Source organism: Oryctolagus cuniculus, chromosome 11, assembly GCF_964237555.1.
Source record: "Oryctolagus cuniculus chromosome 11, mOryCun1.1, whole genome shotgun sequence".
Taxonomy (NCBI): domain Eukaryota; kingdom Metazoa; phylum Chordata; class Mammalia; order Lagomorpha; family Leporidae; genus Oryctolagus; species Oryctolagus cuniculus.
In genome coordinates, this window is record NC_091442.1 from 97,249,804 (window position 1) to 97,274,239 (window position 24,436).

Consider the following 24,436-nt stretch of genomic DNA (forward strand, 5'->3'; position numbering starts at 1 on the left):
GGTTAGCGTCACTATTCCCATTTTCTAGAAGTCGGGCTGCACCGGTCTCGTGGCTCTTTAAGAGACAAGAGCCAAGGCACTTCGGCAAGGTTTTTCAATGCTTTTTGCTTCTCTCCCAGGTCTCTGAGTACTGCGTGACGACTCACTGCAGGTTTTTAGCCCCCAATTTAAAGAGCGCAAAAGCGCGCACGAATGTCACGGTGAAGCTGAGAGTGCAAGACACTTACCTGGACTGTGGGACCTTGCAGTACCTCGAGGACCCCCGATTTACAGGGTACCGAGTGGATTCGGAGGTGGACACAGAATTGGCAGTAAAAATTCAAGTACGTTTCTTCTGTGGGCTGGCGGGGGATGGGGGTGGTCCCGGGCCCCCTGGACAGGCAAGGTGGGCTCACACTTGGGCCCTGATGTCTTCTTCTTCTTCGGTTTCTTCTTCTTCTTCTTCACAGAAAGAAAATGACAACTTCAACATTTCTAAGCGAGACATTGAGATTACCCTCTTCCACGGGGAAAACGGGCAGTTGAATTGCAGTTTTGAAAACATTACGAGAAACCAGGATCTCACCACCATTCTTTGCAAAGTCAAAGACATCACTGCGGCGAACAGCATCGCCACCTCGTCCAGGAAAGTTCGCGTAAGTCACGGGCAGTGCCCCTTGCTCGCTTCTGCGCTGGGTTTTGGATAACTCCTTGGCTAACCCCGAGGCAGGGTGCGATCTTCCCTGGATGTTTACATCTTCACTTTAAATAGAAGAAGGACAGAGCTGGTGCTGCACGCCCAAGCACAGCAAGCGCCTCCAAACGAACGAGCTGGCAGAATCCACCCGGGCGTCTCTCTCCGTGTCACAGCATTGAACACACCATTGTCTGCGATACCAATGAGCCTTGATAGCTTTTGTTCTCGCCATAGATTGAGCCCGTAGCATCTGCAGCTCAGTCTGCAGACCCGTTGATGAATGAACTGTCTTTCTGTTCCCAAACGTGGAGGTGACAGGTCTTAGTCAAAGCCCAAAGCAGGAGCTCGTGTGCACACTCAGGGCAGCTTTAGGGTCTGACACCGACCAGATAATCCCAGGGTCATGGGCTGCTTCTCCCTCCTCCCCTCCCCCTGAAGTCCTGCTTTCTGGGATGAATCTTTTCCCAGACGCATTAGAAGGACCCATCACTGGGAAATTTATGTCCCACAATAAAGCTGGGAGACCAGGGAGAAGGGAAACCGATCAGAACGCACCTTCTCGTGTTCATGCCCTGTGGGGCTCCACACAGTGTCCATAAAAAATGCTTTATGATCTGGAGTCTTAAATAATTGGGTCAAGGACAAGGCCGAAGGAGATCAAACTAGAAGTCACAGCAAACATGTGTTCCTGTCCCGGCTGTGGCAGGGGACAGCTGTGTGACCGTGGGAAGACTGTGGGCTTCCTGGAGCTTCCCTGGGCCACATGTGCAGTGTAGGGACACTGGCGGAGAGAAACGCCACGGTAGCAGGCGGCGGGCTCCGCTTCCATGGCAGCGGCGAAGGGCTAGGGCTTGCGTTCTTCATTGACTCTCTGGCTCCTGAGGGTCTGCGCTGTGGCGGCAGTACAGCAGGAAGCAGCGGAGCCACAAGCCCCGCCAGGAAGTTGCTTACCTAAAGAGACTCCTGGTAAAGAAAGGAAGAGAAAAAGTGTGGTAGGAGGTGGTGATGGTTGCAGAGATAAATGGAGCAACATGGCGCCCAGGGCCACCTGTTTGATCACGGTGGCCAGAGAACGCCTATGGAGGGCCTCCAGGGAGGGAGAAAGTGGAGTGCTGGCCAGGGTAGAAGGTTCTAGACAAAGGTCACAAAGCAGCAGCCTGCCTGATGTGTCCGTGGTGCCATGGGAAGCCATGGTTCCCGGGAGGGAACTGTGCCTTTGTGTGTTCCCTTCCAAGTTTCAGGGAACTTTTCTAACGACAAAGAAAGCAAGCTAAGGGGCCAGCCCTGTGGTGTAGTAGGCTTAAGCCTCCACCTGCAGCGCCAGCATCCCATATGGGCACCTGTTTGAGTTCCAACTGCTCCACTTCCTATCCAGCTCTCTGCTCTGGCCTGGGAAGGCAGTAGAAGATGGCCCGAGTCCTTGGATCGCTGCACCCACATGGGAGACCCAGAAGGAGCTCCTGGCTCCTGGCTTTGCTCTGGCTATTGGGGCCATTTGAGGAGTGAACCAGCAGATGGAAGATTTCTCTCTCCCTCTCTCTGTCAGTAACTCTACCTCTCAAATAAATAGATAAAATCTCAAAGAAAAGCAAGCAAGCAAGCAAGCAAGCATGCTAAGCCTGAAAAAGTCCCTCAGGGGTCATTGGGTCAGCACGACCCACATGGCTTTTACCATAGGGTGTGTTATTCAAAATAAGCCTACCCTGACTGTGCAAGGAGAGGAGGAGGCAAGAGTTGGGCTGCTCCCTGGGAAGCAAGTGTCGGGGTGCTGCTCACCCTCGGGCTGCCTCCTCCCGATTGGTCCTAGGCCCTTGGGCTGTTCCTTTCTGTCCCCGAGAGGGGACTGGAGCTCAGCCGTCTCCCCGGGCTCGGGCTCGGGTGGAACGCATCGTGGGGGCCCCGGCTCCGTGGGGTCTGGTGATGCTGTCTGTCCTTGCAGGTCAAGCTGGGGAACCTGGAGCTGTTTGTGGAGCAGGAGTCGGTCCCCTCCACGTGGTATTTTCTGATCGTGCTCCCCGTCTTGCTGGTGATCGTCATTTTTGGTAAGTGCCCTGTGTAGTTTGGCCAAAGGAATCCTCCCCAGCGGCCTCTCTCAGGCTCTCTGCTGCCGTTGAGTGTGAACGGGGGAGAACTCAGATCAGAACTCTGGGGAAGGCTGAGCGCTTTCTGCACATTTTTAAGGAGGCCTCGTGAATACAAGAGTGCATTTCAAAGATGGGGTCCTGGGGTGTGAGGACCAGACTCCACTTGGCCTGGGCCACGGCCGCAGATGCCCGCTTGGGTCATTCTCTTAGAATTCCTCTGGGGTTCCAGACTCCCAGGGCTGGGTTCCCTCCTCCCACCTTCTCCCCTCAGCAGGCGCTGCCTCCCACTTCCACCTCAGCCCTGCCTTCCCTGGCAGAACCAGACGTTAGACGTGAAATCGGGGTCACCTGTTGACATGTTCCCAGGCTCCCCAGCGTGCCGAAATCCCCTGCTGATCCCCTTGACCTATGTGGCTCACTGTTGGGTTTTATTTGGCCACAGGACATTTCTTCAAGTCTGAGAGAAGCTGACAACATTTGAAAATTAGATGATTTACATTAAAAAAAAATCTCTTGACAGTTTGCAAGATTGGGATCCATGAATCTCAGTTTTTCCACAGCGTCAGTTTACTGGAGCTGAGAGGCAGCTGCCCTCCCAGACAGGCCGTGTGCTCCTTGGGTGTTCACCACAGTCTCCACCGCTCCCTATTAACTTCTTCCAGACCACTTGATCCATCTGAGTGTCTGGTTCCTGTGGCCATTTGGTTTGCAACCTCTGGTTCTGAGCTGCCTTTCATTTCTGTTTCCCCCCATCCTTCGTTGAAAAAAGAATTCCCTCCACCAACGAAGCTGGCCCTTCGTGTCCTTTGATTGGATGCAGCCATTCATGCTGTAACGTTTTAGGCGAATGGAGGCGGATGCTACTGTTTTCTTCCATAGCCTCCTCTCATTCGTTCACTCCTTCCTGCATTCATCCGTCTCTTGTTTACTAAGCATCTGTTATGCTGCTGCTACAGCTGTGCCAATCTCTGGATCTAGAGATGAGTTAAGGCCCGGCCCTTCCCCTCGCGTTGTTCACAGTCCAGTGAGGGAAAGATTTATGTGTGTAATTAACTGGCTTAATGTGATGAATTCGCTCTGCCGGCACCCCGTTTTGCCCTGCGGATGATCGCTTCAGATTTTTTTTTATAATGCCCTCCCCCGAGTTGCCCACCCCTGTTGTATATTTGCAATCCAGAATCAGGCTTGGCAATTCCATCTACTCCTGGCTGCTGTCTGTCGGCTCTGAGAAAGGAGGCTACCCACACAGGCTAGACCCGCGGGGCTCTTAACGACCTGTGCCAGCCTGGCCAGGAGCCGCGTCTACTTAGGGGCGTCCCGGGAAGCTGCCCGCTTCTCCCTGCCCATTCGGGGCTCTCTGTGCCTCTCCCTCCACTTTGCGGGGATTGCTGCTGCCCTTGAAGGTGGCTTGGGCTTGGTTTTGACACAGGGCTCTTGACTGCATTTGGATCTGCAGAGCCCTTTGCCCTCCTGGTCCCCTCCCTGCGGTGACTCCAGGCAGGAGTGTGCAACCCGCACCTGCAGTCGGTCCCAGCTGGCCCGGGGCCTGCCACCTCCGAGATGTCCCCCAGAGACGTCTGCTGTGGAAAAACTCCCTGCATTATGGCCGCAACCTCCCAGCTTCCTTGGCGTGTGTGAACCAGGGTTGCCCAAAGGGCAGCCTGAGCAACCATGGTCCCAGGTGACACCCCTGAAAAGGGGGGTCCCGCGGGCAAGGAAGTTTGGGAACCACTGACATCCTACACTTTCCGGGAAGTGCACAGAGCGTGCTGTGTGAACGGGTCCAGTGAAGGACCATAATTGACTTTGTTTCTCCCCACATCATTTACGTGTAAGGTAGCAGAGCGCTTGTGTCATGTAATCGCTGTTAGAAGAGGGGCAATTCAAGGAGTAATGGTCCTTGGTTGTCAAGTACTTACTTTTCTTCAAGTGTGAGTTCTCTCTGTTTTCTGTAACTTACTTACTGTCCGTCTGCCAGCATCCCGATGAGGCGGGCACTCGGACAGATAAAGCAGCCGCGCACAGAGATGCGAAGAACTTCCCGGGGGGTCACCCAGCTCGCACATGACAGAGCAGGGACCTGAGCCCAAGCACCAGCTCCCTTCCGTGTACTGCCTTGCCAGCACAATGAGAAGCGAAGTCAGGTGGCAGGAGCAGCCCGATCTTGGCAGCTCCCAGCTCATGGCGCCCTGTTAGCGCGAGGCGAGCTGGGCTTGCGCGAGTGCAGCCCGCTGTGTGGACCTGAGGTTTCTTTCTGCATCTGCAGCACAGCCTTATTTCTCCAGGGATGTTTAGAAACATCAGAAAAAGAATGGAACAATATGAGTGGCCTGCGGCTGCGGGGCAACTGGGCTGATTTCATTACTTTTCAGCCAACTGGGATCTTTGGTTACAAGTGAAGGTTATTTGATTTAGTTTTCCCTTTTAAGATGAGTGGATTTTTTTTTTTAATGTTGTATTTTAGCATCTTCCTCTTAGAGTGACCTCTTCATGGGAAATTTTCTTTTTATAAAATGCAGCTCTTAAACACAGTTTTCCAGTTTCCCCATCGACCCCGCTCTCAAACACGCTCCTCCCTCTTTCTCTTATTGATTGAGCCAGCGGTAAAGCTTGGTCTGCACTGTTGTTTGTCTTTCTGAGTCCACGTGTCCCTCTGACCAGAGCGTCTCTCTCTCTCTCCCCAGCGGCCGTGGGGGTGACCAGGCACAAATCCCAGGAGCTGAGTCGCAAGCAGAGCCAACAGCTGGAGCTACTGGAGAGCGAGCTCCGCAAAGAGATCCGTGATGGTAAGCGCTCAAATTTTATTTGTACAAAACAAGCCTTTCTTTATTTTTATATTTTTGCCTGTAAGTGAAAAAAACCCGGCCAGGGTAACGAGAAGTGTTGGTAGAACAGAAGACAACTGAACAGCAGGGCCCGGGCCTGCCTTTTTGTTTCCTTTCAGCTCTTCTCTGCAGCCAACCAAGTAATTATCCATTGTTTCTTCTTTAATGCAAACCAAGGTCATACTCCCTGTTAGACAAAACAGCAGAAGATCTTCTCCATTGTTTGTTGAATTAAAATATTGCTCTTGGGATTCTGTTTTGCAGGCTTTGCTGAGCTGCAGATGGATAAATTGGACGTGGTTGATAGTTTTGGAACTGTTCCCTTCCTTGACTACAAACATTTTGCTCTGAGGACTTTCTTCCCCGAGGTAAAAGAGCATTGATCATACTCCTGAGGTTGACTCTGGAATCATAATGAAGGTGCTTGTTGCTCTCCGAGAATGGGTGCTTGCTTCCAAGGCAGCTGGGGCTCAGATGCCTGGTGCAGAATTCACTGGCTGAAGTTGGAGCAGAGCAGGCAGGAGGAGAATTGCTAATTGCATGGGGTAGGGTAGCAGACAGCGATGGGTCGCCAGCGATTAGTCCTTGTCCAGTAGCAAAACCCTAGGGGGCACAGAACTTCAGAGGGATGAATTTTTGCCTTATTTTCTTACCAGTGTGGAACTGAATTTGTAGCTGGGAAGTGAGCTAATTTATTTAAAGATCAATAAATTGCCGGCTGGCCAATTTGTTGTGTTTATCTGCATGACTTCCATCGCAGCTACCAGATCACTCACTATTACTTCTCACTTGGAAACAAGAAGTGCTCCCGGCCGAGAGGGAGGGAGGTGCACCTGTGTGCAATTGGAGTTGATTTTTAACGGGCATGTGTAGCCATGGAGGGTCTCTCTGGTTCTCTTTGGCAGTTTTTTCTTAGCTGACCAGTTGGTATCATTCTCACTGAGTGGAACGAGCTGCACGAAATGATTCATTTGTCCCAGAACTCCTTAGAGTCCTTGGAGTTTTGGTCTCACCCATGTTCTGACACCTCCATTTTCTCACCTGATCGCTCAGCCTTCTTCATGTACCCTCCCGAGTCTTTGGTGAGGTCCAGTCATCTTCCGTCTCATCACCCCCACATCCCGGCACCCCAGCTCCACCATGTTGCCCTCCCTCACTTTTTTATTTTTTATTTTTATTTTTTGGTCTGGAACTGATGGCCACCGAGAGACCCAACCTCTGGAACACATCAACACCAGTTCTCCTATTTAAGTCTAGACTGCCCAGCAAAGCCGGAAGTCTCTCCAGGCCGAAGGAGAGCTTGCCTCACCTTAGCAAAAGCTTCCCTGCTACACTGGCCGGAGTTCAGAAACCCAGACACACGCAGTGAGCGACTTCCAGCTCCTAAAATTCTCCAGGCGGACACCATGGTGTGCGCTGCTGTGTCTGGAGGCTGGGCCGCCGCCGCAAAACACCTGCCATCTTTTTTTTCATCCAAGCTTTAGCACTGTAAATCGAGAAGGCTATAAATAAGATGTCAACTTCTTGTCCTTGTGTTGTGTTCTTGTTGTTGTTGTTTCTCTTAACATCCTCCAAGAGGGGCTGGCACCAGGACTTGCCACTTGCCCCTCGTCTGGCCCCACGGCAGACAGAACTGCCCCTGGGAAGGGGGGGGAGGTCCAGGTCGCTGAATCAGGCTTGCTGCGCAGGGCCTCCACGAAGCTTGCATTACAAGTCCAGTTTCCCAGCTCTCTGAGGTCCCCATTAAGAATTTAATAGCAATAAAATCCCGGAGATTTCCACCATTGCCATGAGTACCGTGTGGGCTTTTTCAATTAATGACCGCCCTTGAGTGCTGAAGAGAGCAACCTGTGGCCTGAACGAGAAATTCTCCTATCTCCTCAGTCCTCATCAAGAGCAAGACAGAGTGAGGAATGTCAAGACGACTGCAGGAAGTTGCGTATTAAAAACTCCCAGGCACAAGGCTATGTTATTTTAGGAGAGATGGTTGCAAGGAGCCAAACTGATTTAACTCTGGGTTATGTATCAGCTTGAAAGGCAACTGGGAAAGCTATACAAATTGAAGTCAGAAGGAGTCGTTCAAGCAGAGGATGCAGGAGACACAAGCCTGCCCAGAAAACCCCAGTCCGTACAGAGGCGCCATCAGGGACACGCGGATGTGAGGGGGCCCCGCGAAGCGCACTGCAGGCTGCAGCTCGGTCCTCCCAGTACGCAGGCCCGTCACTGGCTGACCCGGAGCCCAGGTGAAGGGGAGGCTCTGACACCTCCCAGAGAGCAAGAGGCAACACCCAGAGGAAAGCCAGCCAGGGGATGGCCAGCCCGCTGCTTCTCTGCCCTGCCTGTTGATTGGGCTTTTAAAACCTTGCTTTTCATTATGTTGATTCTTCTCTGTTTTGCCAAAAATGGGATAGAAAGAGGATCTGACCTCCTGGAAGAGGGAAATTTGAAGAAAAAGGAGGAAAGAGCCTTAGAACACAGAAGTAGGAGGGTTTTTCCCTAGTTAAGGTGGATAATCAGCCTCATTTACATGAAGTTGAAAATACTGGGAACTAGAAAATGCAAAGTCAGATTTTTTCTGTTGTTTTAATTAATTAATTTGAAAAGCAGAGAGAGAAAGAGAGCAAGAGCGAGAGCGCTCTCCCATCTGCTGGCTTAGTTCACAAATGCCCACAATGGCCAGGGCTAGGTCTGGCCAAAGCCCACAGCCTGGAACTCAGTTTGGGTCTCCCATGTGTGTGGCAGAGGTCCAAGTACTTGAGCCATCCCCTGCTACTTCCCAAGGTGCGCACCAGCAGGAAGCTGGGGCAGAAGCAGAGCCGGGATTCCAACCCAGGCCGTCCTGTGTGGGATGCAGGCACGGAAGCCGCAGCTTAGCAGCTGCGCCCAACACCTGCTCTGATCTTTTGCTTTTCCCAGGGCAGACTAGGACCAAAATAGTGTGAGGCCTTTGGTTTGGGCTAACAAATTGGAAATTAAGAAGCAAAATTCTCTATAGAAGAAATTTGCTAAGATATAAAATTAGTCCCCCATTTCCACTACTACCCCCAATGTTAGGAAAACCTGGATTTTTGAGTTTATATTTTTATTCTGTTGACTCATTTAAAGTATGACTCAACATGCTTTCAAAATGTAATCATTAATTCCTATAAGATTTATGATACATTTTTAAAACCCGCAAATTTAAAAGTTTATATTCAGGGGGCCGACGCTGTGGCATAGTGACCTAAGCCTCTACCTGTGGTACCTGCGTCCCATATGAGCACAAGTTCGTGTCCCAGCTGCTCCTCTTCTGATCCAGCTCTCTGCTATGGCCTGGGAAAGCAGTGGAAGATGGGAAGATGGTTCAAGTCCTTGGGCTGCTGCACCAGCGTGGGAGACCCGGAAGAAGCTCCTGGCTCCTGGCTTCAGATAGGCTCAGCTCCAGCTGTTGCAGCCACTTGGGGAGTGAACCAGCAGATGGAGGGTCTCTCTTTCTGTGTCTCTCCTTGTGTCTGTAACTCTACCTTTCAAATAAATAAATAAATAATTTTAAAACAAAGTTGATAGTCAGGAGCAACAAAATAGAGTAGTACATAAAAGATTTTTTAGAAACCAGTGGGGTAGGAGCCAGACTTGTGGCACAGCAGGTTAAGCCGCTGCCTGCAATGCCAGCATCCCCTATGGGTGCCGGTTTGAGACCTGGCAGCTCCACTTCTGATCCAGCTCCCTACTAATGTGCCCAGGAAAGCAGTAGAAAAGGTCCCGAGTGCTTGGGCTCCTGCCATTCATGTGGAAGACCCAGATGGAATTCTAGGCTCCTGGCTTTGGCCTGTACTATCCCTGGCCTTGTAGGCATTTGGGAAGTGAATTAGCAGATGGAAGACGTCTTTCTCCCTCCCTCCCTCCCTACTTCCTTCCCTCTCTCTCTCTTTCCCTCTCCATGTGTGACTCTGCCTTTCAAATAAATAAATAAATAAAATCTTTTTTAAAAAGAAAAAGACATCAGTAGGGCAACAGCATTATGGTGTAGTTTGCTATAAATCAGGGGATAAATACAACAATAGTAGTTCACAGAGGTGTGTTTTAAGATTTATTTATTTGAAAGGAAGAGTTAGAAAGAGAGAGAGATCGATCTTCTACCCACTGATTCACTCCCTGAAATGGCCAATGGCCAGGAGCTTCTTCCGGGTCTCCCATCTGGGTGCAGGGGCCCAAGCACTTGGGCCATCTTCCTCTACTTTCCCAGGCACATTAGCAGGAAGCTGCATCGGAAGTGGAGCAAAGCAGCCAGGATTTGAACTCATTGGGATGCCAGAGTTGGCAGCTTAACCCACTGCATTCCAACATTGGCTCCTCTTGTCCTATTTCACATGTGCAGATGGCCAGGCACAGAGATGTTGTCCGTCAGGTAACGAGAATGTCACAAAACCAGGACTGGAACCCCGCAAATGTGGCTCCAGATTCCATGCCTTTCACCCCCCCACCCCCACCCCATGCCCTCTGGAATCATGAAATGCATGGAGACGGCAGATGCTACTAAGCTGAGACAGGGCAAAATCTGTCAACAGGAGTCAGTGTTTCGCCGTAGGGGGAAATGCTTGGGGAGTGGTCTGATATTTGCAGAATCTTCTCCAAGGACCACCTCCTTTTTAAAAGAGTGAGATGATACCTTCATCTACCAACAGTGAACTTTTGGGCCAGATGACTGCTGTCCTCAGAGGCCTCCAGAATTCACTGGTGGCTCCTGAGAGCTGAATCATTGTTGATTGTAAGTCAGGGGAGGTGCAGAAAGCATTAGCCCAGGGGTTCTTCAGATGGGCAAAGAGCATCTCTGCTTTATGCAAATGGACTTGCAGATTGTATCCCTGCTTCCTTCGGCTGTTGAGTAATGAACCTGTCTCCTTCCTCACAGTCAGGCGGCTTCACCCACATCTTCACCGAAGATATGCATGTAAGTCTCTACGTTTCATTCTAGCCCAGTGTGGTCGTCGTCATTGTCATCCCCATCGGTTCGACTTTGAGTTTGTATTGTGGGTTTTTTGGGATCCCTGACCTCAGTACTAAATAATTCATTGTCTTGGAGAAGCCATTGTGTATCTACTCTGTGACTTTCAACTTAGATCATATCACTCTCTATTGAATTAGTCTTTCCTTTTCCCCTCCAGAACAGAGACGCCAATGACAAGAGTGAAAGCCTCACAGCTCTGGACGCTCTCATCTGTAATAAGAGTTTCCTTGTTACGGTCATCCACACCCTTGAAAAGCAGAAGAACTTCTCAGTCAAGGACAGGTATTACTGCTTTCTTTTCTAAATTGAAAAAGCCTTCTGTGGAGCTAAGGAGGTCCCAGCCCCTTCTTTTATTTCCAAACCACCTCTCGACCTTGACAAACACCCTCCCTGAGGCATGCTGGTTGGCTGCTTTTGCAGCGTGACAGCTCCAGTTCACACGGCACCCGCCCACCCCATCCCCACCAATCCTAATTTGAAGACCACGCTGCTTCCCCCGAACAAACCCTGAAAAACCCCGACAGCAGCAAAAACCATATATTTTTCATCAAAAAAGCAGAAGTGTTATTTTTAATTTTAAAAATACCCCGAAAATTCAAGACTCACTTCTGGTCTCTCCCCTAGTGTAAGAGCTGAAAACACAGAAAACCTCCCGATGGTAACAGTGACTGTGGTTTTATGACTTGAGAACAGAAGTGGTCAGAATCTAAACATCAAAAAAAAAAAAAAAAAAAATCACGCAAGACGACAGCCTCCCTTGCCCAGTGCGCGCCCAATGAAACGGCTCCCTCGTCCAGCCAGGCTCACCAGGGCTGATGGTTTAATCTGGGCTCTGTGTTTAAACAGGTGCCTGTTTGCCTCCTTCTTAACCATCGCACTGCAAACCAAGCTGGTCTACCTGACCAGCATCCTGGAGGTGCTGACCCGGGATCTGATGGAGCAGTCCAGTAACTTGCAGCCCAAACTCATGCTCAGGCGCACAGAGTCCGTGGTCGAAAAACTGCTCACCAACTGGATGTCCGTCTGCCTGTCCGGCTTCCTCCGGGTAAGTGTCAGGTCCCTCGGCAGTGTCACTGGTAAGACAATAGGCGGTTATTTTTAGCAGACGCCGATGTCTTTGCCGGCTCCGTCCCGAGTGCTCCGTGGTGTCAGCATTTGACTGTGTTTAGTCTTGGTCCTTCCCGGCGTAGTAAAAATGGGCTTGGCGCTAACTGGCCTTTGCGAAGGTCACTCATTTACAGTTTCCTCGGAGGAGACTTGGCAAGGGAGCCCACCGTCTGAGACCTTTAACATCCTGAACAGCCAGAGCCCAGGCATTTAAGAAAACGTAAAGGGAGGAGAACAAAGTGCTTCCAGGTCCTCAGAGCATTTTTTTTTGGTAAAGACTTATTTTTTTTATTTGAAAGAGTTACAGAGAGAGGTGGAGACAGAGAGAGAGAGGCCTTCTATCCGCTGGTTTACTCCCCAAATAGCCGCCATGGCCAGAGCTGAGCTGATCTGAAGACAGGAGCCAGAATCTTCTTCCGGGTCTCCCGCATGAGTGCAGGGGCCCAAGGACTTGGGCCATCTTCTACTCCTTTCTCAGGCCATAGCAGAGAGCTGGATCAGAAGTGGAGCAGCCGGGACTCGAACCAGTGCCCATATGGGATGCCAGCGCTTCAGGTCAGGGCTTTAACCCACTGTACCACAGCGCCAGCCCCATCCTCAGAAGCCTTTTAGCATTTTAGGAGAGCCGTTTACCTCCCAGCATCCTGTATGATGATTACCAGCAATGTATCCCAGTCATTCCACACGCAAGCAAAGCCCCAGACACCTGCCAGGCCTGGCGATCACTTTGCTGGAGTGAGGGTAGAAGTGTGGCTGTCATCTCATGGAATCGAGAAGACATTCCAGAATGGCTGATGCGGTGGGCCCTGGAGCCCACCACTTGGTGCGCAGAGCTGCACTCCGCCACTCGCTTGGTTGTATTACCTGTGGAATTGGAAAAGGAAGGCTATTTTGGGAAGCACAGATGAGAAATTGTACGTAATTGCTTAGCCCTGAGTAAGCACTCCATAAATGCTAGCCATCATTCCTATAAAATATTCATAGGAAAATAGGGATGTTTGGTTGAACCCAATCTCCATGCAGTCCTCTGAGGGCCCTGGTACAGAACGTTCTTCTCCTTCTTGAATTTCACCAGCCATCCCATTCCAGCAAAACTGCATAATTGTGTATTTGTAGCTAGTTCCAAAATCTAATTAAACTTTGAATAAGACACACTGCTATGCCACAGGTTTTAACAGTGCTACTTAAGTTTAGATCCAAAAGCTGCACTTTAAATAGACTGTGCTTAGTTTAATGTTTAATGTAATCTTACAAGTAGATGCACAACCATTTTTTTTTTACAATTTTTTTTTTTTACCAACTCCTTCCTCTCTCAAAGCAATGCCCGTTTATTAAGATTAATGAAATCTGCCTTCTTTTCTGTTTACTCAGTATAAATCATCAGACACTTTGGGGAGGTGGTGTTATGTGGCTTTTTTGGGGATGAATTTTTTTTTTTTTTTTTTTTTTTTTTTTTTTTTTTTTTTTTTTTTTTTGCTGGAGCCATAACCACTGCTAAGCAGAGGCAGCAGGACTTGGGCCTGCTCCGTGGTCTGGGTCATCCGAGACCCTCTCCTGCCCCTCCACAGTCCCAGGCAACTGGAAGCTGCTAATCCATGCTTTTTACAAGCTCCTAGCAATTCCGTGAGTCCTGTAGGTGAGAATGTGTAGGGTGGTGGAAGAAGCACTGGGCAAAGGGGTTTAGAGCTCTGTAGGCCCCTCAGCCCCGGCCGGCTGTGTGTCCCTGGGCAAGGCCCTCTCCATCTGGCCACCGAACACCAGGTGTGGTTCTCGCTTCTCAATTCCTCTCCAGTCCTTTCTATCAGGAGCTTGTCATTCTGAACTGTGAGCTCTCAAGGGCTGCTTTTGGGCACTGGAAGGGGCGAGGCATTCAGACAAATCTGGGCTCCCAGCCCAAACAGCCCCCTTGAGCAAAGGATTCTGGGTCAAGATTTCTCAGTGCTGATTCAAGAGTGTCTCAAGGACTCCAGGGCGCTGAGGGGGCAGCTTGGCACCCCGGGGAGGAAGTGGCAGGGAGCCAGTCGGTGAGGTTTTCACTTTGCTGAGGGTCGATGCCCTCTGGTGCAGAGGCCTGACATCCCTGGCCCATGTGCCCCTGGGGCTGTGGGACACTGACCCCCTTTGTCCTCCTGCCCTGCCTCAGAGTGGGCTGCACAATGCCCAGGGAGCTGCCCCTTCCAAGACTCCAGGCTGAGTAGGTCCTTAATAACTGCCACGCACCAAGGTGCTGCCATGCTGTGGCCCGGCCAGACAGCACGCTAGGAGCGGGGCTCCCTTTCCCACTGAATCCCCTTCACAGTCCTGGGGGCAAGTGCCTCGCTGACCATTCTGCCCAGGGAGAATCGGGGCACACACAGCAGTGGGGACTCCCCCCAGCTCCCACGGCCAGTGTGGGACAGCGCCAGGGCCTAGCACCTCCTCCCCACTGCTCTGTGTGCTGGGAAGATGGGTGGAGCTGCCCTGTCGTGTTGTCCCCCGCATGCAGGACTCAGCTACACCCTGGTGACATACCTCAAGACCCTGTGATTATCTAAGCCGGCCAACATCAGACACCCCCCCACAGGCAGGGTTTAAGACCATACATGACCAGGCCTCCCCTTCATAGATGAGGCCTCTTGCGGGCCCCAGGCATGTGAATTTCTAGTGAGAGCTCCAAGGGGTTCCGGTGAGGATCAGGCAGGACCACACCCACAGGGGTGGACAGTGGTATAAGACAAGATGCCCTGGCCCCGCCTGGCTGTGCTTGTAGAACCCTGCAGATTCCTGGAGAGTCACCTGGGTGGCCCAGGAGAGCCACCGGGCCCCAAGCCAACCTCCTGGGCACGTGTAACCCCTGCACCAGAGCTCTCAGCTGCATCTCTGATCTGTGTTAGGGGATAAGAGAGAAGCAGGGCCCAAGGTTTGTGGCCGGTACCTTAGCAAGGGGCTGGGGGGAGAAGAGAGCGGTGAGCTTGTCAACCACTAAATAAGGGAAGTTTCTCATGAGAAGTAAGTGTCATGTGCTTGCCTCACTGCTCGCCCTGCCCTTGGAAATTTTTGAACATTCCACCTGTGTGCTACCCTGAACTTGATGTAGCCGCAGGGGAGGGAGGATTGAGAGCCAGAGCCCTGGGGTTGTGTGAGGGGGAGGGTGGCAGGAGGAAGGCCCGGGATGGCAAGGGGGTCTGCTCTAAGTTCTAAAGGCAGGGCAGGGTGGGGCTGTGAGCCCAGGAGACTCCAAAGCCGAGAGGTCTTAGGTCATTTCCCGGTTCAAGGGAAAGCAGGTGAGAGAGCCCACTGTAGACGGCTCCTTTGAAAGCCGGATGCCTTGGCGCTCACGCTGGACTTTGTCATCTGGCGCTTCAAGCCCTCCCCCGTGGCTGCCTTTTCATCCTCACCAAGGCACTTTGACCTCCTGGGCCCCTTCACCGCTGGTCTTCCCCCGGGCGTCGGCCCAACGTCTGTCTGTGGATCACAGAGACTTGTTGTTCAACAAATGCTCTGTAGCTGACCCTGTCCACCTGCCCGGGGAGCGTGCAGCTGAAGCGGTGACACAGCCGCCCACCTGCACTGCTCAGCCTCCCCACGAAGGCACAGAGGCTGCAGGTGGGAGGTAGTTGAGGAACAGAGCAGCTCCCCCCCCACACCCCCAGGCCATCCAGCAGAAGGTGCGGGAAGAAGCCGTGGGGTGGGCCTGAGTGTCTGGGCAGAGCCTTGCCGGAAATGTCCCTGGCCTCAGCCGGCCCCATCTGGAAGGGAGGTGAGCTGCACCTGCAGAGGTGCCCAGGTGGGTGGTGCTGGGAACAGGCCTGGCCCCCCCTCCCGGGGGGGAGGAGATCAGCTCAGAGTGCTGAGAGCAGTGGTGGGCACCAAGAAGCTGCTCTTTGGCAAATGCCGGAACGATTCTTACCTTCCTCTTTGTTTCCAAGACCATTCAACTGGGCTTTAAAAAAAAAAAAAAAAAAGTCATTTATTTGTGGTTGCCTAGGAGAGGCGAGTAAGCGGAATGTAAACAAACCACTCCTGGGCCCAGCCCACCGAGGAGGAGCACCAGCCTGCCACACCCAGGCTCCAACACAAACCTTCCCAGGGGGCTACAACTTCCGGTTGTCTCGGGCACTGAAGCGCTTTGAATTTGTGCAGGGGTGCAGGCGCACGTGCGTGCACGCCTGTTGGAGCGAGGAGGCGGCTTCCCGAGTTGTGCTCCCAATCCCGAGCCGAGCAGTATGTATTTTCTTTGGAGTTCCGTGTTGATTGTTAGAAAACACTGCCTCCTGGCTCCTGTCGCACTGCCATAAGCGGAAACTTTAATTCTTTGGAAAGTGCAGGGGATTCTGCAAAAAGCTGACTGTAGGCTCTTGTGTGTCTTCCAAGGAGACGGTTGGAGAGCCCTTCTATCTGCTGGTGACGACTCTGAACCAGAAAATCAACAAGGGGCCCGTCGATGTCATCACTTGCAAAGCCCTGTACACCCTCAACGAGGACTGGCTGCTGTGGCAGGTTCCGGAGTTCAGCACCGTGGTACGGCGGGCCATTCAGACTCCGAAATAAAGCCATGCATGGGGACGGAGGGGAGGCTTGTGGGGGGCGAGGTCACTTCCAAGGAAAAGGTCTCATTCCTGCGGCGGGAGGCTGCATAGGTTTAGTTAATTAAAAGCAGTAGTTGATAAAGTATTAACACGTGTTCGCAGAATAGATTTTAATTACTTGGATCGCAGGAGAAAGTATTGTAATGATGCCTGGGGCACTCATCAATTTCCAAAGATTTTAATATCAGGATTGCTTATAGCTTTCAGCATCGTCAAAGGAAATGCAAAGTGCTCCCTGTTCAGCACTTATAATTGCAATCAGAATTTCTCAAATGGCTCTGCTCCGGCAAGACAATGTGTGAAGATATATTTCAACCACACTGAGGCCGTCTTATTTTAGAATGATAACACAAGACAAATTCCACTGTGTTCCCCGTGCAACACGACACCCTTACTTTATTTTCATGGATTAGTTACAAATGTTTGGTGTCACGCACTTAATGTACTGTGATCTCATAGATATTTTTAGATGCTCACTGGCATCACTAAGGGAGGGGGGTGGCTGCCTGGCGGGTTCTTCCTGTTGGAGAACCCATCTTCTCCCACCCACCCACCACCTTTCTTAAAGACAGAGAGACCGATTGAGGGCGGTTTGGCAATTTTAGAGGGGGAGCCCCGCATGAAAAGTGGCTTCAGAATTAGGATTTTTTTTCTTGCTTTTCTGTTGTATAGACTTGGGGCAGAGATTGCTGTGTTTCGGTTTGATCTTTAGCTTTCCGGAGGCTCTGGGCTTCGTCACAGTCTTGTTAGTGGAGAAGATGACCGAGGGGCTTGGGTATTGCCCCCTGGGAGAGCTGAGTCGCCTGTGCCTTTGCTCTGGGCGAATCACATGCTAACTGTGCAGTGTGGGGGAAGGGTGCGTGCGTCAGCTGCTTGGAGTTGTCCATCACTGCCAGCTGTAGCTCAGCCCGCCCTTGCGGCTGGCACCGTGCTCACCTGCCCTTCACAACGTGCTGAGATCTCTCCGGACATGCACCTGCAGCTGACAGGCAGTGGTGGGTGGGCCAGTGGCTCTCAAACTTGAGCTTGCGCGCCCAGCACCTAGAGAGCTTGTTACTCACCAGGCGCTCACTGCAGCTGGTCTGGGGTGTGGCCCGAGAATGCAGCTTTCGAAGACCTCCCTGACACCGCCAAGGCTGCTTGAGAACCCATTGGTGCAGTGGTTAGAGCGTGGTCTCACAGGTCAGGCACTGGCTAGCTGTGTGCCGCTGGGCAAGTGTCTGACGCTGTCTGTGCCTCAGTCTCCACGTGTGTAGAATGGGCATGTTGATCGTGGCGTTTGCCCACTTCTTGGGGGTGCTGTGAGGTTGAAGAGAGTAGATATTTTGTGAAGTGCTTAGAGCATCACCTGGCTTGTGGGTGCTGTGTAAAACTGTTGAGCTTAGTTGAGATCGCCTAGAACGGTGGCTAGAAATGCAGATCCAGCTATAGCACTGCGGGCTTTCTCTCGCGACCAATCATGAAACCAGGAGCTTGAGGGATGGAGCCCAGACGTGTAAGCATCTATGAAACTTTCCAGAAGGTTCTCACTTGCATCCAGCATGGAAAGTATACAAAGGTCAGATTTTGCACCTGCGTCCTTGACCCTCCTTTCAATGATGCTGGGTTTGGGCGCACAGCCGCACCCGCGGTCCTCGGTCCTCACCAGAGGGTGTCTGTGCTGCACTCTCTAGAAGTCCTGAAGTTCCCTACTATGGTTTGGGTATGGTCTGTTCCCGCCAAAACTCTCTGCATTTCAAAGCCTCCGTAAGGGAACTGAGAGGTGGTGGGACCTTTAAGAGTTGGTGAGGTCAGGGAGCTCCACCCTCAGGGAGGGATTCATGAGGACCCTCTGGAGCCGGGTCTTGGAGCCGGGTCTTAAAGCCGGGTGGGCGGCCTTGGCTGTGCTCTTACTCGTCTCCTCGCCTCGCGGTCTCTTCACACCCGCCTGCCCTTCTCCGCCAAGCGTGGAGCCACACATGGCCCTCACTGAAAACCATGGGACCATGCTCTGGGGTTTCCAGAACCATGAGCGAAATAAACCTGGTCAGCGGGTCTCGGGTGAGCCTGGCGTTGCAATAGCCACCGAGAATGGACTAAGTCCGCACAGAGACGAGTCTGAGTGAACATAGCTAGGGAACATCGGGCAGCCTCAGGGTCACCAAAGCCCCACTGCAGACAGGAAGGAGAGGGAGGGGATGGGCCCAGGACCAGGGGGAAGGCGTGTTGGGGAGGGGGTGTTGAAGCGACTTCTGAGCTCTTTTTGATGTGTTGCATCTGAATGCTTTTCCTCCTTTTCATTTCGGAACATTATTTATTTCACAGTCAATTAAGGCCATGTGTTTCTGATTTGTTAACACTCAACTCATCATCAAAATGTTACTTAATGTCGAAGAAATTCCTGTGGACTCTTGGGAAAAAAAATGATTTTCCTGTATAGCCCCTGGGGGAAAGGCTACTGGGAAAAGATGACTTCAGAACTCCACATCAGTCTTGCTTTTCAAGTTCAGATCGGCTGGTGGATGCCGTACAGCCTGGTGGAGGGTGGGGCCCCTGGTTTCTTGGGGCCATGCCTTTAACAGTGACATTGAATGCCTTTTTACTGGTGCCATGGCACGTGTCTGTTGCGGTGAGTGATTACCCTGGAAGCTGGAGAGAAGGCACACAACCTAGTCTGTGCTGTGTGACAAGATGTTAACAGAAGGGTGATATCAAAAATGGAAGGTTTTGGTCAGCGCCGTGGCTCACTAGGCTAATCTTCCGCCTGCGGTGCTGGCACCCCAGGTTCTAGTCCCGGTCGGGGCGCCGGATTCTGTCCTGGTCGCCCCTCTTCCAGGCCAGCTCTCTGCTGTGACCCGGGAGTGCAGTGGAGGATGACCCAAGTGCTTCGGCCCTGCACCCGCATGCTCGCATGGGAGACCAGGAGAAGCACATGGCTCCTGCCTTTGGATCAGCACGGTGCGCTGGCCACGGTGGCCATTGGAGGGTGAACCAACGGCAAAGGAAGACCTTTCTCTCTCTCTCTCTCTCACTGTCTGCTCTGCCTGTCAAAAAAAACAAAACAAAAAAAAAAAAAAACAAAAAAACGGAAGGTTTTTCATTTCCTTTCAGGCAACTTCCCCCAGCCTGAGCTGTCATATTTCTAATTTTCTCTCTCCCTCCTTCCTCCTCCTCCTCCTCCCCTCCCCCTCTCCCTTCCTTTCCCCTCCTCTCAGGCATCTGCACCCAGTGGTTTGAAAGTCTTGCTTTCCTAAATTTGCCCAAGGTGGTTTATGTAATTGAAAACCAAGGTGTGGTAAGCAGCCTGGAGTGTGCGTGTGTGCGTGCGTGCGTGTGCGCGCATGTGTGTGTGTGTGTGTGTGTGTGTAGTTCTTTCAAGGAAACTCAGAAGAAGGCAGAGCAACCACCTGAGCAACTGGAAGTTTCAACACCTGGTGCCCTGGAGGGACAGCCTGGGACAAAAGCTGCCCCCAGCCCCAGCCCCTGGGGAGCACAGCGCCTCATCTGCCAACCTAGAAGTTGGGTGTCGCACCTCTAAGCTTAGGATGTGTTCTCTCTGCGGTGGGGGGTGTTTTCTGGAACACAAAGACACCTTGCCAGTTTCTTATCCAGGAAATCGTTACAGTAACCGATGGGCTCCGCCAAGGCATGCTTTGTTCTCTGTGTCTTGGGACAAAATTCCCGTCTTTGCTTCCAGCTAAGTAAAGCTCCTTAGAGCCGTGCTGTGCCTACTCCCATACCCTACACAGCCATCTATTGATGCGTGCCTGGCTCCTGTCAAATGCGGTGGCAGCCAGGCACGGTGCCCTCATGTTAGCATCATGGGAGGGTTTGTATGCACACAAGATTCCGGGCTGTGTTTCCTGTCCGGGAATTCAGCTTGGAGAGCCGGAAGAGGAAGAAAACTTGCTGTGCTGTTTTCTCCCTTTGCAAAATTTTAGGCACTTTGGGTTTTGTTAATGGAAACTCTCAGGCCCCCACACTGAGTCAAGAGAAGGATTTCTGAGCAGATTGGCCTGAAATTTTGGAGGAACCACTCAGGATTGAGGGATTTCAGCCCCAGGAAAGGAAACCCCTTGAGAAAGGGGGCATTGGCTTCACTTTTGGGGAGGAGATGAGAAAAACTAATAACTCGTAGCCTGCGTGCTGAATTAGCAAGAGGAGGTTGACTTGTAATCAAAGTGAAGCGAGAAATGGTTTTTTGAACTCTTAAACCCAGGAAATGAGCTTGCCAATCGGCTGCATCAGAAAGATAGAATCTTGGCACCCTGGGAAAGAGCATTGCGACAAACATATTATTGCACTCATTCTCCTATCTATAAGAAAATCTTTAAGATGATCAGAATTTCTTGACAAAACACAGTACATGCCTGCTGGCACTGTATGGCTCCGTTATGATCTGCAGAAGGTTTAAGCCCGTCCGCACCAGTGTTAGGCCAGTTCCCAAGTAGTTCCCGTTTGGGGACAGTCATGTTCAGTGCACTTTTGGAAAGAACAGAGCCCGCCTGGCTTGTTGCAGGGGTTTCTCATCCACCTGCTGCCTTTCGCGGTGCACTCCCCTCCCCAGCCCCCCAGTCCAAAGCTCTTTCGGTTCCATTTAGTTGGTCCTTGCAGAAGATCCATTATCCCCTTAATTAAACAACCCACTGTCCTGGCTAAGTCATTCTCCGTTACTGTTGTTCATTAAATCCCAACGTGTGCACTCCGGCAGTCTTGGTTTCGGTACTCCCAGCACTTGCGGCGTGAATTCACAGCCCGTGAGCTTCGCCTTTGCCGTCTTCAGCAGTGCACGTCATTTCTATTCTGACTGTGGTAGTACTGAGATCAGTACCACCTTCGTCTGAGTGCGCGGAGCCTCCTGATCCGAGAGTGAAACCGTTCTCGCCATCATTTGAGCTAAGTCTAAAGTACACAGCGAGACGTGGAAAACGAAAAGTGAACATTAAATGGCTGCCTGAAATGACTTTTCAGACTCCTCCTTCCCACGCCTGCAATCTCAGAATTAGAAAATAACTTGGTAATCTAAATACAAAAGCATCTGACTTTCCTCTTGGTGGCTCCACTGTGACTCCATCATATTGGTGTTGGGATTCTTATTTGTATTTGTGCTCCTCAGAGAATAAATTTTTTTTTTACTGCAAATCATGGTGGCAATAAGCATTTTTTTCTTTTTTTGGTGTTGTCCAAGTTAGAATTTCACTGAAAGTCATTGTCATGTAGAGCAGGGAGCTGCTAGAAACAGCCTGAGGGCCGATTGTGGCCCCCTGCCTATCTCTATAAACAGAATACTTTATTGGGGTATGGCCACGCCCACCGGTTTCCTTATTGCCTCTGGCTGCTACTGGGGCAGAGTTGAGTAGTTGCAATGGACACCCCATGGGCCACATAGCATTCAATGGGGACTGCCCTTTACAGGAAGGTTGCCAGGCCTTAGTGCAGAGCTTGACATGATAGAAAGAACCAGAACACTCTCCTCCACCTCCCCCAAAAGACTTGGCCTCTTGATTCTCCTTGTGGGACATGCACTGCTTGCTACCATCAGTAAATCTGAAACTGAAGGGGCTTTTAGCAAAAACCCAAAATACTGAAAATACTGAAGTCATTTCTTTTAGGCTACATCAGCTCTTTTCACTAGATTCTAAAATAGACAAATGTTGGCAAAAGCTACAAAATATAGAAAAACTGGCAAGATGGACATAAATTTGAATAAATGCTTCCCATGAACTTCGTAAAATTTTCCTTCAAAAACAGAAAAAGGCGGCTTCTCCCCTCCCCTTCCCTTCCCTCCCCTTCCACCCCATGATTCTGTTACAGGCACAAAGTGCCTTGATCCAGGAAGCTTTGGGCCAGGGTGTGAGCTGGGGTGGGTGTCCACAGTCCGCTGGCTGCAGCCGGAGACCAACCCGCGCTGAGCTGCTCTGCTGAGATTTGCGCTGCTGGCCCTGAGCTTCCAGACCTGTGCTTCCTTCTCTCCTGGCGATTTCCACCGCTACCTTCTCCCTCGTATCATTCAGTGTAAGACCTAGACGTTCATCTTGACTTTGGTCTGGCCCTGGAATGGAATTAGAAACGCGTTTTATGGGTTTTATTTAATGAAAGCAATGATGGCTCCAAGACCTTTTATGATGAAGTTGCTGCTTCGCGATAAATCCTCTCGCAGCTGCTCTTGGTGTTCGCCCGTAGCTCCGAAAGGATGCAGCACTCGCCCCACTGCTTAGCCACGTGGGAGGAGGCCTCCTGCCAGCCCTCTGCTGTCCCCACACCTGACACAGCCGTCACGGGACGGGTGGTGGGCGAGGCCCTAACAAGATAGGAATGTGGTTGTAGGTTCATGTGCAGAAGAGGTGCCGTTTGCAGGCTGACAGTCTTGATTTTGAACCTGGGCTCAGCCGCTGTACTGAGTGGCTGTGTGACCTTGGGGAAGTCACTTACTCTTTCTAAACCTGTTCCCTCATCTGTAAACAGGCAGTGATGACGGCTTTCCGTGTGTGTGTGTGTGTGTGTGTGTGTGTAAGATCTATTTATAGGGACTGGCGTTATGGCATAGTGGGTAAAGCTGCCACCTGCAGTGCTGGCATCTCATATGGGCACTGGTTCAAGTCCCAGATGCTCCACTTCCAATCCAGCTCTCTGCTATGGCCTGGGAAAGCAGTGGAAGATGGCTTAGGTCTTGGGCTCCTGCACCCATGTGGGAGACCTGGAAGAAGCTCATGGCTATGGTTTGGTACAGCTCCAGCTGTTGCGGCCAATTGGGGAGTGAACCAGCAGATGGAAGACCTCTCTCTCTCTCTCTCTCTCTGCATCTGCTCTCTGAAACTCTGCCTTTCACATAATTAATCTTTAAAAAATTTACTTATGTGAAAGAGTGACAAAGGAGGTAGAGGGAAAAGATGACAATCGATCTTCCATCTGCTGGTTCACTCCCCCAAGTGGCCACAACAGCCAGGGCTGGTGCAGGCTAAAGCCAGGACCAGGAACTCCAACTGGGTCTCCCACACGAGTGGCAAGGCCGACATACTTAGGCCACTCTGCATTGCTTTTCCAGACACATCAGGAGGGAGCTGGATTGGAAGCAGAGCAGCTGGGACTTGAACCTGTGCTCCAATGTGGGATGCTGGCATTGCTGGTGACAGCTTCGCCCACTGTGCCACAACACTGGCCCCTACCCTGTGCACTTGGGAGCAGGTTAGGAGCTAATGCCGTGCCGTGTCTGGTCATCTTGCCCAGCACGGTGGGTCCTGTCCCTTTTGAGAGTTTTTCTTGTCACCTGTAAGCAGAAAGTGTCCCCTCGAATTCTTCTTGGTTATTTATTGATGACACTGGGCGATGCAAGGGAGTTGATGAGCTGAATCCATCATCAGGGAGAACATCTCTTAAATGCTCGTGTGCTTGTTCTGGTCAGAAGTGTTGCATAGGAGCCCGCGGTGGCACCGTTGGTTCAACAGCACCGGCACCCCACATCAGAGAGCAGGTTTAAGTCCTGGCTGCTCTGCTTCAACCCAGCTTCCTGCTAATGCATCTGAGAGGGTGGCAGGTGAAGCCCAGGTTCTTGGGTCTCTGCTACCCACGAGGGGGACCCTAATGGAATTCCAGGCTTCGGTCTCGCCCAAACCTGGGTGTTGTAGATATTTGAGGAGCAAACCAGCAAGCAGAAGATCTGTCTGATTCTATCTTGCCCTCTCTCTGTTGCCCTTCTTTTCAAATAAATCCTTTTAAAATGTTGCATAAATCCCATGTCTGGGTGTTTGCCAGCCCTGGCAGGTAATACCCACGGACACCTGTGCACAGGGGGTGACAATGAGAAACCTGAACTGGTGCCCCAGAGAAGCTGGTCTGTGACATGGGACAAGAGGACCCTTCCAGGCTGGTCTTCTCTCTGCATCCTGGGTGTACATTTTCCAAACAGCCCCGCCTTTCTCTACGGCCCTGCTTGGAGACAGACAGCATTCCTGAATCCGTGAGGATGCAGGCAGCTGCAGGAGCCCTGTGGCCCCAGCAACAGAGCATGGAGGTCTGGGGTGGGCTGGCTGGTGCTTCCGCTCAGGGGTGTCCTCGCTGATGTAGGCTCCTTCTCTTCTGTCCTCAGGTCACCTCTTGGTCCAAGGCATCTTCTTCCCCCAGCTGCCTGCCGCAGTCCACGTTCCGGGCCGGGGTGGGGGTGGGGGTTCCGTGAGGTTCATTGTCAAGTCAGGGTGAGGAGGGCGAGCCTT

General features: G+C 51.6%; 1 protein-coding gene and 1 long non-coding RNA gene across 2 annotated transcripts in view; one reads left to right on the forward strand and one right to left on the reverse strand.

Annotated features, from left to right (window-relative positions):
• PLXNC1 (plexin C1) overlaps positions 1–24,436 on the forward strand; it is a 159,374-nt gene that overhangs the window by 102,336 nt on the left and 32,602 nt on the right. Inside the window, exons 13-21 of the mRNA XM_008256886.4 lie at positions 120–323; positions 450–635; positions 2,616–2,718; positions 5,445–5,546; positions 5,850–5,953; positions 10,477–10,515; positions 10,730–10,854; positions 11,419–11,617; positions 16,033–16,179. Coding sequence (XP_008255108.4) covers positions 120–323; positions 450–635; positions 2,616–2,718; positions 5,445–5,546; positions 5,850–5,953; positions 10,477–10,515; positions 10,730–10,854; positions 11,419–11,617; positions 16,033–16,179 — 1,209 coding nt within the window. The remainder of the gene's footprint in view (positions 1–119; positions 324–449; positions 636–2,615; positions 2,719–5,444; positions 5,547–5,849; positions 5,954–10,476; positions 10,516–10,729; positions 10,855–11,418; positions 11,618–16,032; positions 16,180–24,436) is intronic.
• Positions 8,651–11,626, reverse strand: LOC138844410 (uncharacterized). The gene is made up of 2 exons (XR_011380200.1): positions 11,380–11,626; positions 8,651–9,088 (listed from the first exon to the last, which is right to left on the reverse strand). It is a non-coding gene; the product is annotated as an uncharacterized lncRNA (long non-coding RNA).